Source organism: Pleurodeles waltl, chromosome 11 (genome assembly GCF_031143425.1).
Source record: "Pleurodeles waltl isolate 20211129_DDA chromosome 11, aPleWal1.hap1.20221129, whole genome shotgun sequence".
Lineage (NCBI taxonomy): Eukaryota > Metazoa > Chordata > Amphibia > Caudata > Salamandridae > Pleurodeles > Pleurodeles waltl.
The window spans coordinates 9,283,719-9,300,940 of NC_090450.1; the positions used below are offsets into that span (position 1 = coordinate 9,283,719).

The 17,222-nt window shown below is 44.1% G+C and overlaps 1 protein-coding gene across 2 annotated transcripts in view; it reads right to left on the reverse strand.

The window, feature by feature from the left end:
* Nucleotides 1-17,222, reverse strand: part of CLDN16 (claudin 16) — a 151,623-nt gene that overhangs the window by 25,835 nt on the left and 108,566 nt on the right. Inside the window, exons 2-3 of one of the 2 annotated variants that reach the window (XM_069212787.1) lie at nucleotides 11,596-11,698; nucleotides 1,474-1,560 (exon numbers count right to left, since the gene is read on the reverse strand). In XM_069212787.1, the coding sequence (XP_069068888.1) occupies nucleotides 1,474-1,560; nucleotides 11,596-11,698 (190 nt within the window). The remainder of the gene's footprint in view (nucleotides 1-1,473; nucleotides 1,561-11,595; nucleotides 11,699-17,222) is intronic. The other variant, XM_069212788.1, reaches the window with a different exon arrangement.

Sequence of the window (17,222 nt, forward strand, 5' to 3'; positions counted from 1 at the left end):
GTATATTAGTTTGAAATCGTAAAGTAAAACTGATGTTCATTTGAATGATACTAGTATTATTTCATTTGACTGCATATCCTCTCTCAATCCATTGGAGTCTCATCAGAAATGTAGTGAGCTATATCTTTAGACCCCTTTGTGAAGTTTTTCTTTGTCTTTCCTCAATAATCTGGAGCCTTGCAGGAGATGTGATCCTTGGTCTGTAGTTGATCTGTGTGTCCTCCTTCAAAAGAATGAAGGTTTGTGGGGAACTTTGTGTAATATATCTGTGTCTATCATTCCTTAAAATAAGTGCCTTGTGGAATCTTGATCCTGTATCATACAAGAGTGGTTATAAGCGAATCACAGTTTACTTGTAAGAGGAAGCCCTCTGATGAGGACTATGGGTCTGATTTAGATATTAGCGGATGGGTTACTCCATCACAATGTTGAAGGATATCCCCTCTGCTGAAATCTAAATCCCATTATGTCCTACGGGATTTAGATTTTGGCGGGTGGGATATCCTTCACAGTTGTGATGGAGTAACCCGGCCCCAAATATCTAAGATAAGGTGATGAATAAATTCTACACAGAAGTGAGAGAGAGTGGTAGCAATGGCTGTGATGGTAATGGTGGTTAAAGTAGCGAAATAAACTCCACATTACATAATAAGGCACTTCAACAACTATTCGACTCCAACTAAACCAAGTTTCAAATATGTCAGTGATATGAGTTCTTCTGTTTCAGGCAAACATCATCTGAGTTCATCATACAACTCTGAACAAATCTTGCAAGAAGCTAGAAGGAAAAGCAGACATCTCAGCTGACCTAACAACACTTTAGTTTCTAATACAGCACCCAAAGAGTTGCAATGAACTGGTGCATTAGATCCCACAGGCCTCGTGAGTCAATACTACTGGGAGCAGATTTTAAGATACTGTTTGGCCTTGTGCTTTATTAATTTATGTGACACCCTTGTTGCAAGTGTCTTCTCTAATACAATGAGTTTTCCTGACCTGTCATAAATTGTGATTTACATCAACATGTATATTATTCAAAGAATATACATTTGTGTGCATCCTTGTACAAAGAGATGGCAAAAAGCGAATACATGCCTGCGTTGAAAATTCCACACATTCAGTTGATGATATCCACACTCTTAATATAATGCTGTAGTAATTTTAGTGCAGGATAATCGAACATATGAAAGATGTAGGTCCTCAAAGGAGACAGACTGCTTTGGTGTGAACCTCTACCACCAAAAAGGAGAGGAACACGTAACATAAGATCATTCAGCACTGGCTGGGGAGGGTCGGCTCGTGGCAGATTTTCAGGATACCCATTTATAATAAAATTACATACAATGAATTTAAATAGAAATAATTTTTCCAGTGGTAATCTTAAAAATGTAACATTAATATTGTCCTCCTGGTCCTACATCAGACACCGTAGTAAACAACATTTTCATTTTAGATGTGCATGTAATTAATTACCTTTTAAACGTAAAACCTCAGAAGAACGCTTGATATTTTTGAGTCCACAGTCTATGTTCAAGATTTCTGAGCTTTCTTCTGCCTCGCCTGTCAATTTAATTATACACTATCAGCTTCTTCATCTTGCAGTACCATTTCAAAATCATAATCTTCACCCGACCCAGTCTTAATCCCTTTGAGACACTCTAATGTGTCACACAATATTGAGTTAACTGATTTTTGTTTGTAGAGCTTATTCAGTTCACCAGATCCAGTTGCCTTAACCCAAAAACTAAAGTAGCCCTGAGGCCAGCCAGCATCACACTGTGGCTGGTATGCAAGTTTAGTTGAAGACTTTCAACACATGGGCCAAACCTATAGCTCTTCTTCCTGGTGACTCAGAGGGAGGAAAATGATCACCCATAAGGTCTGCAAATCTGCAAAATATCCACTGCTTTTGTCTAGGCTATGTCATCCAAAGCTCTTATCGGAGTCACAGTAATTGGTTTACCAGCCCATCTTTATATTCCTCTCCCATCTTTTTCCAAATCCACTCAAATAGTCTTCGTCCACCTCACGTGCTCTGAAAACTCCGTTGGAAGTCCTCATTAGGACACAACAAAAAAACACAAAAACTTATAGAATGACCTGATGGTGAACAGAGCAACCAATAAAATGGAAAACCTAGCAGTGATGGATAGAATGACTAAATTATTCTTAGCATCAGGTCATTTCTAGGATTGGGTGATAAATTGCACTCCACCAGTGGAGTTGGTAGAATTTTGTCCACTCCACATTTAAGTTTGTAATGCACAGTTCTGGACAAATTCCATCAACCCCCATGTGGCAGAGTTTTTTCTACACGTGGCTTGCCAAAAGGACGTTGGCAGATGCGAAGGAGAATTGGTGTCACCTAGCGCAAATTTCGGGCACTAAGGAGGCACCCGTGAGATTTTCTCACCATGACTGATCTAGGGCGGTTCACGGGTGGTCACAACTGTTCACGGTGAGGAAGCTTCCTCTCGAGTAGAAAATCTACTCGAGCAGCAGTAAAATCAACTCGAGCAGGAGCACCCTCTGGCACACCCCGTGGTGCCGTTCGCACTGGTTTTTCAGCGTGGATCAAGTTTCCGGCTCTAAAAATCTGCACAAGCACTATGACGTGCCTATTTCTCACAGAGTTTCCATGTAACGCAGTGGAATTCTGCAGAGTGAAATTCCACAAGTTCCGCCCACCCCTTGTATTTACCCTGGGCATTTTCAATTTTGATTTGTCTGTGCCATAACATATAGAGAGAAATAATATTTAAATCCAACTAGCTCCTGCAAGGGACTGCGCATCCTGATGTGGAGGAGGACGCAGCCGGTGTGAACCTTAGCACAGGTCTCGCTTTAGGTTCCACTCACAAGTGACCATGCGAGCTGCTCAGGCTGGGTGAGGTTTCTGTTCAGAGAAGGTGTGGCCTAGCTGCATGTGGTGCAGCTGCATGAAGGGTGTAAACATGAAACAGACCATGAGTAGACTAAACATAGAAGACATACTTTAGAAAGGGCTAAACTCAGCAGACACACGTTACAATGGAAATTAATGTTTTTTTATACTATTGTTGCTCAAATAAAACAGGCTTGTACTACTTTGACGACTTTTATGTTTTAAAACAGACTAAAGTATTGGATAGAGAAGAAAGTTCTGTAGGGGGGTCACCCCAACCTCTTGACTGTAAGAAAGGTGCAGGAAATAGAATAAAGCGAGAAATAAAATTGTGTCAGTAATGCCAGAACCCCTCGCACTTGTTGCTTCAACTAAGTATTGTTGGCCATTTTCAGACCAGATCAAGCCAAAAAACATCCAAAAGTTTGAGTCAGAACTTGACAAGCTTTACATGGATTATAGTGAGTTTGACATATACCTCACTGCTGTGGAGCTGCAGGTACAGTGTTAAAATAGTTGACCAGGGGTACTACTTGAATATTTCTCTGAGCTTGTTACTGTAATACATTTTCAGATTGCACATGTTGGAAATGGCTTTCCTGCAGGGTTATCCCCAAACTTTTTGCCTTTCTCCTCCTAGTTTTATGACTCTCTTTTATTGGCTTTAGGACTCTGGGCACTTCACTACTGCTAATCACTGCTAAAGTACATGTGATCTCTCCCCTTAAACTTGGTATAATTGTCGTACACCTGTTTGGCTCATTTAATTTACTTGTAAGTCCTTTGTAAAGTGCTATACCATATACCCAGGGCCTCTAAATTAAATGCTACTAGGGGGCCAGCTGCGCTTATTACGCCACCCACGGAAGTAGTCTTTCAATCTTGTTTCAGGCCTGCCACTGCAGGGCCTACATGCGCAGTTTACTGCCACATTGACTTGGCAAGTCAAACTACTTGCCAAGTCATAAACTCCCTTTTTAATACAGCTAAGTCAACCCTAAATCAGGACCTAGATTGCCCTATGGGCAGGGTACTGTGTATTTAAAAGGTAGGACATATATTTTTATGGGTTACGTGTCCTATTTTGTTTTTCACTACTGTGAGTGTTGTTCCTCTCATAGGTTTACATTGGGACTTCCTTTACACATGTCTAACTGATAATTTCTGATCTGTAAGGAATACTGTGGACATGTTTGGTATGTTTGGAATGATATTGAAAAATCCTGCTTACTGGTGTAGGTGGATTTTAAATTACTATTTTAGAAATGTCACTTTTAGAAAGTGGGCATTTCTCTGTGCTTATATCTCTAGTGCTTTGCAGCCTGACTCTAATCCACGTCTGGGGCAGAGTGACAGCTACACTTTGTGCATATTCTCCAGACAGCCATTGGTCAGGAAGGGTTAGGTGTGACAGGGTTACATCTGCTTTCATCTACATACTGATGGTCTTCCTGGGCTGGGAGAGGCAGAGAGCGTTCACACTTTACACTTGTATAGTCTGTGTCCTGCCCTCACACAAAGGGCCCTTCTGATGTCTGGAGCCAGATTAGGGGAGGAGGGAAACACCTGGAACTGGTCAGCACTTGCAAGAAACTTCTCCCACCTTCTAGAGGCGTGGCACCGGGGTATAAGTACTGTGGTGCTGACCTAATGAGTTTTAGGGCACTTTTGGAACTGGGACTGAACCTCTGTCAGAAGGACTGCTGGACTGCACAAAGGACTCATCTGGACTACTGTTCTGTTGTTGTCCTGCTACCTGCTGCAGCTGGGTGGCATAAAGGACTCACTGGATGGCTTGTCTGCTTGTTGCCCTTCTGCCAGCAGCTCCCCGACCCTGGACTACGTAGGCACTGCTGGACTGCCAAGAGGAACCGCCAAAAAGTGCCTTATCGTGTTGGCCTCCCTGCCCACTGCTGCCAGTCTTGTGTTCCCTCCTGTGTTTTCTGAGGGGCCAGCGTGTGAGTTTTGGTATGTTTCCTGCCCCTGGCTCTTTTTGTGCTTATGCCTGATGGTAGCGCTTAAAGTGCACTTTCCTCTCAAGTTCCTAGGGCATGGTGAGCACTTAATTTCCACTTTCATTCCCCTTTGAAGTCTGAGTCATCGCAAGTGAGCATTGCGGAGTGCAAGGGAAACGCTCAAATATCTCCCAGAGTGCTCACTCTTCACTTTGTGGAGACTGTGCCCTGCAGCCGCTCTAAGGAATCCTCTTCAGCATGGCCCCCTCCAACCAGGGAGAAGTCCAGAGCCTGTGAGGGAGTGGAGTTTGAGGCTCACTCAGGACTGATTGTCTTCCCTGCTCTACTTGTGTGGCACAGAGAAGAAAGGCTGGACGAATGGGCCACGCTCTCCACCTGACGTATTGCCAGGAGAATTTGGGTGTCACCCCAACGATAATGCCATCTTTTGCAGATGCCGGGGAGATGGCACCAAAATGTCCCCTGGACAATCAATTACCATAATACATGTGGGAGGCGAGACGGTGCTCCAGCACCCTACATACTCTTCTAAATGTCCGTGGGCTTGGAGAAAACACTGTTTACTTACAAATAGGATGACACGATCACTAAACCCTAGATTCTGCTGAGGATGTTTTGTGATCTATGAGGCCTCATGCAATCTGGCCCTCAAACTAGGCTACATTACCTGCCTAATGTGCTGATTTAGGTATCTCACTGCTTATAACCTGTAGCCTTATGTGTTCAATGCATTAACTGGTATGTGTCAATTTGTTTGACATTGTTGGGATAATCAGTACTATAGGAATGGAATGTGCACAGAACTTAGGAATAATGTTAACTGGTTTCAGTTTTATGCCCACACCTTATTATTTATGTTGCTTTTTAGTCTCAGTTGTGTATACAATATAGGAACCTATTTTTTTATATAATTCTTTGTGGAGTCTCTTTTGTGCTGTATTTATTGTGTGATTGGTGTGAGTGTGTTGTGCAAACGCTTTACACATGCCCTCTGGGGATAATCCTGACTGCTCCGTGCCAGGCTACCAGGGGTGAGCACAGGTTATCTTTGGTGTGTAACTTATGTATCCTGACTAAAGTGGTGATTTCTGCTCTATCAGAGATGCATATAGCCAACCAGAAACCCCATTTCTAACTGCAAAGTATAATTTATTTTCGTTGGACAGTTATACAATAAGAGATGCTTATAGATTGGTCCTGTATAAGCCATTTTGTACCCAAATAAATCCCTATTAGCAAAGGTAACAAATTCCAAAATATTCAAAATAGGCGTACTCCATCACGGACTTAACCGTACTATTGACTTTCATTTTTTATGATTGAGGTCATCACCAAAAATGTACTCATGGACACAAAGAAAAAAAAATGTATTTTCATCTATTCTATGTGATTGTTGCTAAAACGTGTGTGTGTGTTAAAAGGTTTCAGGGCATGATTGACACATATTGCTGAGCAGATAATGTTGTGTTCTAACAGAAGACATTTTTCTACAACAAGCAGGGAACAAGGGCTATGAAATACCTTCCTCCCGTCCTTTGCTGGCTGAAGGGTGACTTTTGCAGATAATGTGGTTGGAAGATCTTCATGCACTTGAATATCTCACTGCCCTCAAACATTTCAGTGTTATTGAAGTTCCCAGTGCCTTCCAAGATCACATTGTCCTGGAGGTCCCGGTGTCTTTGAAGATTTCAGTGCAATTGAAGTTTGCTGTACCCATGAAGATCACAGTGCCCTCAAAGATCACAGTGCCCTCAAAGACCACAGCGCCCTCAAAGACCACAGCGCCTTCAAAGATCCCAGTGCGTTCAAAGATCACATTGTCCTGGAGGTCCCGGTGTCTTTGAAGATTTCAGTGCAATTGAAGTTTGCTGTTCCCATGAAGATCACAGTGCCCTCAAAGACCACAGCGCCCTCAAAGATCAAAGTGCCTTCAAAGTTTTCGATGTTTCAAAGATCCCTGTGACTTTAAATAGCTAGTACACTCAAAGATCTCAGAGCTCCTGAAGATCCCAGGGCCTTTGAAGATGCCAGAACCTTTGAAGATGTCAGTACCCTAGAAGATCCATGTACTCTCACAGATTACCTTCAACATCACAGTGCCCTCAAGAATCCTGAAGCCTTTGAAGATATCAGTGCCCTACAAGATCCCAGTGCTTTTGAGGATCTCATAGCCCCTGAAGAGCACAGCACCTTCAAAGATCTCAGTGTCCTCAGGATCCAAAAGCCTTTGAAGTTCTCAGTGCTTTGAAGATTCCTGTGCCTTTGAAGTTCTCAGTGCTTTGAAGATCCCAGTGCCTTTGTTGATCTAGTATACTCAAAGATCCCAGTGTCCTAAACATGTCAGTGCCCTCAAGGATACCAAAGCCTTTGAAGTTCTCAGTGCTTTGAAGATCCCTGTGCCTTCGATGATCTAGTACAGTCGAAGATCTCAGACCCCTTGAAGAGCCCAGTACCTTTGTAGACCTCAGTGCTTTGAAGATTCCTGTGCCTTCAACGATCTCAGTGCTTCGAAGATCTCTGTGCCTTTGATGATCTAGTATACTCAAAGATCCCAGTGTCTTAAACATGTCAGTGCCCTCAAGGATACCAAAGCCTTTGAAGATCTCAGTGCTTCCAAGATCCCAGTGCCTTCGATGATCTAGTACACTGAAAGATCTCAGACCCCTTGAAGATCCCAGTGCCTTTGAAGATCCCAGTTCCCTCAAAAAGCCTAGTGTGTCAAACATGTCAGTGCCCTCAAGGATACCAAAACCTTTGAAGATCTCAGTGTTTCCAAGATCTCTGTGCCTGTGATGGTCTTAGTGCCCTCAAAGATCACTGTGCTTCAAAGATCCATGTGTCATCAAAGATCTCCGTGCCTTCAGGGATCACAAAGCCTTTGGTGAGATCATTGCCATAGAAGATCAAAGTGCCCTTGAAAATCGGAGGTCTTCAAAGGTCTCAGCGACTCATTGCCATTGAAGAGCGCCATGCCTTTGACAGTTTCAAAACCCTTCAAGATCATAGAGACCTGGAAAAACAGAACCATGACAATCCTTCCTGGGAGGAACCCAGAAAAACTCCAGGAAAGCAGTGAGTTTCCCTGCTCGTTATAGGTCCCATCAATGGGATGTGAATAACGAGTGAAGCAAGCTGGCGGATGTGAAGGAACAGTCTTGGTAAGCCTCGCGGGTAAGAATTGTAACAAGGAAGAAATATCAGGTGGGAATACCAATTCACCTGTGTGCTCAGGAGGTACATTTCACTGTACATATTGTGGGTCCCCAGTCAGTTTACCTTCAGGGGCAGTACACAGTACAAGGCCTGTTACTTCAGGGGCAGTCACTAAAAGATGCAGTCACTGCAGAGGACAGTGACTGTGTGCAGCAGACACTTGAGGGTGCAGTCACTTAAAGAAGCAGTCACTGCAGGGGGAAGTCACTAAGTGGAGCAGTCACTTCAGGAGGCAGTCACTTAAAGAGGCAGTCACTGCAGAGGTCAGTTACTGCATTTAGCAGTCACCTGATCGTCAGTCGCTTAAAGAGGCAGTCACTGCAGAGGACAGTCACCGCATGGAGCAGTCACTTGAAGGGGCAGTCACTGCAGAGGGTAGTCACTGCATGGAGCAGTCACTTGAAGAGCCAGTCACTGCAGGGGGCAGTCACTGCATGGAGTAATCACTTGAGAGAGAGAGAGCAGTCACTGCAGAGGGCAGTCACTGCAGGGGCAATCCCTTTTGAGGGAAGCCACGGTATACAACCAATAAACAGTGCAAAGAAAGGGGGTTTAGAGTTGTCACGCCATCCTTAGGACCATGCCTACAAAATGGCATCCCTGCCTGCAAAATCGACCCAAGAAAAGGGATTTCCAAGATCAGCCCACAATGGCCAGAGTAGTTAGACTTGTATCAGAAAATCCACATGGTATAAATGTATATACAATCATATTAAATGGAGATCATCTACATAGAAATGTGTTATGAATCAATGCCAAACACCCCTGCACTGGGGGTTGAAAAAAGAAGAGTAAACTAAACACTTTTCCACAAAAATTCTAAACTATGTGAAACTGTCAGAATGGATCACCTTGTGTTTTTGACAACATATGAATTTGCTCCTTGTGGTGGTATAATGGTGGCCTGCGACGCTCAGCACCCCACCCGCACCAACGAACTACGCTTGCAACCTTGGCTTCATCCAGGACTCATCTCTCGCAATGACCTGCTAGATCAAGTCTGTCACATCCTCCTGTTTCCACGCACTCCGACTTCTCCGGAAAATCTTCAAATGGATCCCAAACAACTGCCGCAAGACCATAACCCACGCCCTGGTCACCAGCCGGCTTTACTCTGGCAACGCCCTCTACACCGGCACCACCCAGAAGAATATGAAGAAACTACCTTCTACTCGCCACCAACCTCTCCGCTCCCCTCAACAGGCACTGGCCACGTACCCCGCACACAGAGTATCTCGGCAGAAGATCCTGCACCTACCTCGCAGCAAAGAGCTGGAGCAACTTGGCTCCTTACCTCAGGCGGTCACCATCATTGCCTCAATTCAGGAAGGGCCTTAAGACCCGGCTCTTCGACTGAAGCACAGAGGACCAAACGCCCTCAGTGCCGTAGGACCCTTACGGGTGGGTAGTTGTGCTTTATATAATTTGATTGATTGATTGATTGTCTGTTCGCTTAAGAGTTGTATAGTCTAAACAGGGAGTCAAATAACCCATTTAAAGCTGAAGGGGTGCTATTTCTGGGGTTAAGCTAGAGACAGTCCAGGGAAGCCTTCCTTTTACCCATTGGCACATCCTGCAACTGACTTATCATGTAAGAGGTGGCGCCTACCAGCGACCAGCCCTGGCAATGACAGCTTATTTCATGGTATCACCACACCATGGACCACATGTACTGTCAGTGTTTGTGATTACCAAATAGCGATTTTTTGCGAGTCGCTATTTGGTCATTGCAAACACTAATGTACTAAAGTGTGTTTAACACTTTTTGCGATTCCCAGTAGGTCGCAAATAGACCTACTTCGTGAGTATTAATGAGGTACAGTTTATGATCAATTTGGAATTGCAAAATCACAGGGATGGTGGCCTGCTGGGGTGAGCAGACCACCATTTCAGTGACTTCTTTTTGAAAAAAGCAATTTTTTTAATGCATCCTGTTATCCTTAAAGGAAAGGGGAATGTATATAAAAAGGGAAAATTAAAAGTTTTCTTTTAATTTTTTAAGAGCATGGATTGGTCCTTGGCACCACTGCCTGCTCTTAAAAAATATTTTTACAACCATTCTCTGTCCTTTGGGACCCCTTCCCGTTTGCGAAGAGGTTACCACCAACTTTGAGTTGGTGATAATTTGTGAATGATTTACGACCAAATTTTAGTCTTTAAACATTTGTATATATCAATGCAAATTGGTAATAAGAAGAAGTGTCCTAAACATGCACTTCCCAAATACCTATTCGCAATCCCAAGTCGTGATTCAGTAACAGGGTACCAAATTGCAATTTGCACTTGTTACATACAAAAATGCCTTTTTACGTTCACAAACCGCCTGATTCTGGGAATCGGGACGTTTGTGAGTGCACAAAAGCTTCAGACATCTGCCCGTTGTTTCTAGTCCTGGGCATTTCTGTTAGAAATAGTCGCTATTTTGATGGCAGGTTCACTTGGTTCAATGGAAGCAAACAAAACCCCCACTCCCAGCATGCATGAGACTGTCAGTGGAAAGTGACGGACTAGAAACAGGAAGCCTGCTTTAGAGTTGAGAGCTGAAGTGCTAATTATGAAATGGCAAATCCTCCCCAGAAAGTTCTCTCTTGGTGGAAAATCTTCCAGTAGGTGGCTTGAGGAAGGTAATTCTGTTGAAATATTCTCCTGAATATGAGAATCTGCAAATAGAAGATGTACCACTTCTTCAGAAGAAGGGGGTTTTCCATGGCCACACATTTGGTCCTGTGGACATGATGCGAGCTGGCCTACCTCTGTGGTTCCACCTGTTTGCATCAGACCATCCATTGTTCTTCTAACTCTCCGAGGGGCAATTGTATGAGAGGCTTGTGCCACCATTGCATCACCTTTAGTGATCTCAACCATATCTATTAGGCCACGCAAAGCTGCTTTGCGTGGCTTTGAATGGCCTCATTGACATGGAGTAAAGAGAAGCAGCATAAATCAGTGTGTTGCATTACTCTGTGCCAGGGAGGCATTTCATTGGCGCTGCAGTGGGTTTTCCCACACAACACCCATGGATTTTAACACATCCCCTGAGTTATAAGAGCTTGTAAACCTGGGGATGCACCAAAACCTTACGCCTCCCCAGGGAGGCACAACAAGAAGAATTATCTTTATTTCTCCTTGTTGTTTCCTCCTTCCATGTGTGCCACATTCTGCAGCACACATTTAAAGAGGAAAACACCTCCCGGGATTGTGTTTGTGCAGGAAGGTGTCCCTTTCTGCACAAACAATCCTGCATACATTGCAGGCACCCTGGCACCGTGGTGTAAGGGTGCCTGTGTTGGCACTAGGCTTCCAAAATGGAGCTAGCGCAGTTGGACAGTAATACGCTGTATCACATAGATACAGCGCATTCCTGCCCTGTCCTTTTAATGCAGGCAGCTCAACAACATGGCTTTCTGTGCTGCCCTACGCCAAATTCTTGTAAATTCAACCGCCAATGTTCTCAGCTGTCCCCCAGCCCTCCAAAGTAAATGAAATACTCCCCGTGCTTATAGATCTACCTGAGGTACGTACATGGGTGTTCCGCCAGGATGGAGTCGTACTCATCACAGGTCCGGATTCCATCGAAGGCGTTGGTGACGCACTCCCACCAAAGTCCACGACACTTGGTACTCACCTGCAAAGAGAAGAAGAGGAGGACATCAGCAGTGGCATGAAGTTTCATTGGAAAACAAACATACCAGTATACACTTGGATTGCATATAACATACACCTAGACCAGGGCCAACCATCATCCTCCAACCCGGTGGTGTGAAAACAGAGCTCTTGTGGCAAGACGAAAATCCACAAGCACTGACAAAACCAATAGGTTTGACTTTTGTATAGCACCTTGATACATGTGGGCAGACTAACCAGGTCCACCCACACACATATAATATATACATATAGATATATAAAACTTACCTTCAGACACCTATGCAAACACAAATCAACACAGCAACAGAAACTGACACAGACCAGTGGAAAAACAGGCTCACATGGGCAGACTTATATGCAGATGGAACCCTTGGCATGGATTCACCTACAACACAAACTGAGAGACTGTTGTGTTATGTTGGTCACATGTGTCACAAGGATTGACTGGGCTTTGCCACCTACCTTTCTTGTACCTCAGTTTTTTTTATTGTCAGCAGGGGTTTAAATATTCAGTGGCCATTTACCCTGCATCCAAACGTGCTCCCTGTCTTCTGTCGGATCATAAATCTGCCCCTCTGTCTGGGCGGCACATTTTCTGCAAGAGCTAGGTGGAGGAGGAAAGTAAGACGGGAGTAAGAGACAGGGAAAGAGGAAGGAGTCTTGTGAATGGAATTATCATCTCCAAACTGGAGTGTTAGTCAGTAGCGGTCCCTAGGTGTCTGGTGGGCAAGAAGGGCGTAGGAGTGGAGAGAAGGATGAAAGCAGGAGAAACAAGAAAGAAGGAGAGGAGAGAAGGACGAAAGCAGGAGAAACAAGAAAGAAGGAGTGGAGAGAAGGACGAAAGCAGAAGACACAAGAAAGCATGAGGGGAGAGAAGGACGAAAGCAGGAGAAACAAGAAAGAAGGAGTGGAGAGAAGGACGAAAGCAGGAGAAACAAGAAAGAAGGAGTGGAGAGAAGGACGAACGCAGAAGACACAAGAAAGCATGAGTGGAGAGAAGGACGAAGGCAGGGGAAACAAGAAAGCATGAGTGGAGAGAAGGACGAAAGCAGGAGAAACAAGAAAGCATGAGGGGAGAGAAGGACGAAAGCAGGAGAAACAAGGAAGAAGGAGTGGAGAGAAGGACGAAAGCAGGAGAAACAAGAAAGCATGAGGGGAGAGAAGGACGAAAGAGTGGAGAGAAGGATAAAAGCAGGCGAAACAAGAAAGAAGGAGAAACAAGAAAGCAGCGGTGGAGAGAAGGACAAAAGCAGAAGAAACAAGAAAACAGCAGAAACAAGAATGTGGGAGATTCAAGAAAGCAGGAGAAATAAGAAAGCGGGAGCAACAAGAAAGTGGGAGAAACTACAATGCAGGAGTGGAGAGAAGGACAAAAGCAGAAGAAACAAGAAAGTGGGAGAAAGAAGAAAGCGGGAGAAAGAAGAAAGCGAGAGAAACAAGAAAGTGAGAGAAACAAGAAAGCAGGAGAAACAGGAAAGCAGGAGAAACAGGAAAGCAGGAGTGCGGAAAGAGTCCATCTCAAGGGGGCAAATGCAGGGCGAGGAGTCGGGGCCTGTCAGAGAGTTACGAATGGCCGTATTTAAGAAGATGCTTGGAGCTCATACCTACAATCAAGCAGCGACTGATGCCCATTGACGTAGAATATACATGCACATAGATAATGCCACACAAAACAGATACGGTAAGACAGAAGCATAGACAGAGGGGCAGAGCTATGATCCGACAGAAGACAGGGAGCATGTTTGGATGCAGGGTAAATGGCCACTGAATATTTAAACCCCTTATGACAATACAGAAACTGAGGTACAAGAAAGGTAGGTGGCAAAGCCCAGTCAATCCTTGGCCCCACCTTAAAGGGATCCCTCTTACTAGGTTCTAGGATACTTCAGTCTCCATGCCTATTTGATATGATCACTTGTGGGTAGCAATTATACCCTCTCTGAATGGCGGGTCCATCTTTTGCCTCATTCATCTAATCATACATGTGCATAACTGCTATACATATAGACCAGAAAAACAATATCGCTCCATTTTCACGAAATCTCATGTATCCAATGTGCATTTTTACATTATGAAATGCTAATTTAAATCATGCAGACCATGTCTACAACTCTTAGAATACACTGAGGTATTAAATAAAAGCCAGGACCTGAAACATAATGCCCAGTGTATGGGCTTACTAGCTAACGTACTTATTTTTGTGTTCCTGATTTCAGATTCAATGCACCTTGGCATGCCATAATAGGAACATTGCAAGCAAATGGTCTTCATGCATGCAAGGTCATTTATTGGGCAAAACATGGACTGGGCGCTTATGTTATACTATTTTCAAGTTTCATAATTTTACCATCATCCATTTGCACAGGAAGTGACATCGCTGCATGTTCCATCGTCCAGCTGCACAGGACATCACTGAATTCCCCATCATCTATTTGCACTATAAAGAACATCACTGAATTTTCCATCATCCATCTGCACAGGAAGTGACATCACTTACTGCCTTCTCCCTACTTCAATCAATTCTCCAGGGCCTCCCGTTGCACAGGCATCTGAGCAAAGGACCAAGAGAGTGGTATCTCCTGGTTTGGCATGTTAGGACCAGGAAGGGCCTTGGACCTTAATCCTTGTCCCAGTGAAACGTGCAGGGTAAGATAAAATCATGTGCAAAATTTAGCAACTTATATTACCAATTCCCATAATCAAATCCAGATGTAGATGAAGTGTAGAAGACACTCATACGGCATTTGCACAACACATAAACCCACCCTTATACACATCGCACTATCTACAGCAAACCCTCAAATGGCAGACCACAAATTCTAACTCGTGCTCAATGCTCCCTCTGCAGTACTCCATGCACCAGACATCACAGACCTCATCACCTGTCAGAAGCTTGATGCCCTCTTCATCAGAGAAATTTAGTTTACCCCCACATCTTTACACATTCTAGATTTCTGTTTTGCTCACAGGCTACAGTATCCAGTGTGTGGACCGCACATATAGGAAGGGAGAAGGCCTCACTGTCTTCAGTAAGTTCTCCTGGTCCTGCAGCCCTAGGCAATCAAGTGCACTCAACTAAATGGAGCTGCTGACATGCAGTTTCCCTCTCTTAACCTCCCATCTCTTCGAAAGGCCATCCATGCAGAACAAGGATTTCATTGATGAACTGATAGATCTTCTCAGCACCTCGTCCATTTCACATGCTGATACCACACTCTAGAGTACTTCATATACTCAGACAACACAACCGCAAAAAAACATTCAACCTCACTCAACATGGTTCAACATACCACACAACTAACACATTCAAAAGGCCATATGTTCAACCTTGTCTTCTTAATGTCACCAAATATCCAATGAGAAGCACCCATAGCACTGGACCAACCACTTTTACATCCTTATCGCAGTGCTTATTGTGTCCTACTAACACATCAAGGTCCACACAAAAGAGAAGACAAACCTTCAGATCCTTCAAAGTCTTCTCCCTCGGCAACCCAATGCTTGAACGTATCTCTCGCCTTTTCAACTCCATGTCTGACCTCCAACATCCTTCTAAACTATGTTAACAAGTTTATGGAAATGTATGTGAACATCCATGCCGAAGTACAACATGCAAGTGCAGGCCAAAGCTTCCAGAACCCTGGTCCTCTAAAGACCTTGCTGACAATATACAATCTATCCATGGACCAAACAAAAAAGGAAGAAAAACAGAATCCTCAAGCACCTCTTTATGCAGAAGGTCCTCTTCGCAACACATAGACAGATGATCACACCACCCAAAGCAAAGTGCTGTACCGACAGCATCAAATAAGCCACCAACAGAGTCAACGACTACATCAGCTCCCTGCAAACTCATCAACGACTACATCAACTCCCTGCCATTCTCATTCGTGACTCACTCCACAGATAAGTGCAGTGACAGCAACCTCTTCTTCCATGAAGAAATACTGAAGATCATTGACAGCAACATTCCTGATCCAATTCTTACACCTACCCCTTCCTGTAGATTTCCACCATGGTCAGCCTTCAAACCCTATATCCCTCAGCTTTCACTGACATCCTCAACTCCCTCAAAAGCACTTCGTACAAAGATGATGTGTTAACATCCTCCTTCATGAAAACGGTCTTTGGAGATGCTCTCTTACAGCTACTTTCCTTCGTAAATGTCTGCCTCAGTCAAAGCATCTTCCCACAAGCTCTCTTTAAAGACCAGATCCTCCAACTCTCATATAAACTTACACAATACTCTGGAGACCTCGCCAACTACGGGCTCATGACTCACCTACCATTCATCAGCAATATCATTAAAAAGTGGTTGAAGCTCAACTCCAAGACCACAGCAATGCGAACCATCTCTAATACGACTACCAGTCTGAATGCAGAACATGCCGCAGCATGGAAACCGCTTCCTTACATATCAGAGATGATGACCACAGATTAAAGTAACCCTGCCTCCTGATATTTCTGTACCAAAGCTGCCTGTCCGTAAGCTCCAATCACTCAGCCCAAGACACATGGTCCTAGAAGTAGTCCAGAGTTGGAAGTCATTTACTTCAGGATTACACCTATCATGGAAACGGCTGTTGGGTCGCAGATTACTGGGAACACTTCCTAGGGAAGTTGTTTACTGAATACCCTTGCCTGAACATTTGTGCCTTGCCCCTTGCCATATCCCTTACTCATGTTTAAGGGATATGCATTAAATGTTCTTGTCTACCACCTATGCTCCCTAATCCTGGAAACCTCCTGAATCCATCCGAGAGCCACCAGAAAACCACAAGAAAATCAACACCGGACCTTTGTCACTCGCAGGACTTGAGGGAGCTCTGAACTCCAGCTCTTGTGAGAATAAATGTACTTGTGAGATGTCAAAGTCTTGTTGGCCATTTTAGGTCCTGCAACTATAAAAATCCCGCCCCTTGTATCCCTGATGGTTCGCGTTGAGGATCCGAATAGAGAGTATGGAATAAGGGTGGGTTCAGGCGTTTGATTTCCTGCCATTTGAGATAAGACACCAAACCTTTGCAATTTATGAACTTTATTAAGGTGGAACAAGTTAAAGAGATAAACCGATGTCTTGGGAACACTGTAAATTTGATATACAGCCCTTTAAGGTGTTAACTATGTGATTAATCAGGACTTTTGACTGAATACAACCGCTAAGCCCCTAGCCAATCTAAGTGCACAATTGCTGAGGCACAAGCACTAAACAGTTCCAAACTTCCAGCCCTGGCCAGTTTCCAGGATGATGGTGGACTTGTAAAGAGAACAGAACCACTATCAAGGGCCTAATGAACATTTTACCAAGGGACTTCACCCTCCAGAGATCCTTGTCCATAACAAGATCTCAGTGTGCTGGAACTAACTGCAGACACACAGACCACTAAACTGTGAAACAAGTTAACTTTGTGATGTAACTGAGTTTACCTCTTGATTTTGTGAATTGTTACACAACCACTGTGGAACTGCAATTGGCACTGAGAGACCCCTGAAAGCTTTATCGA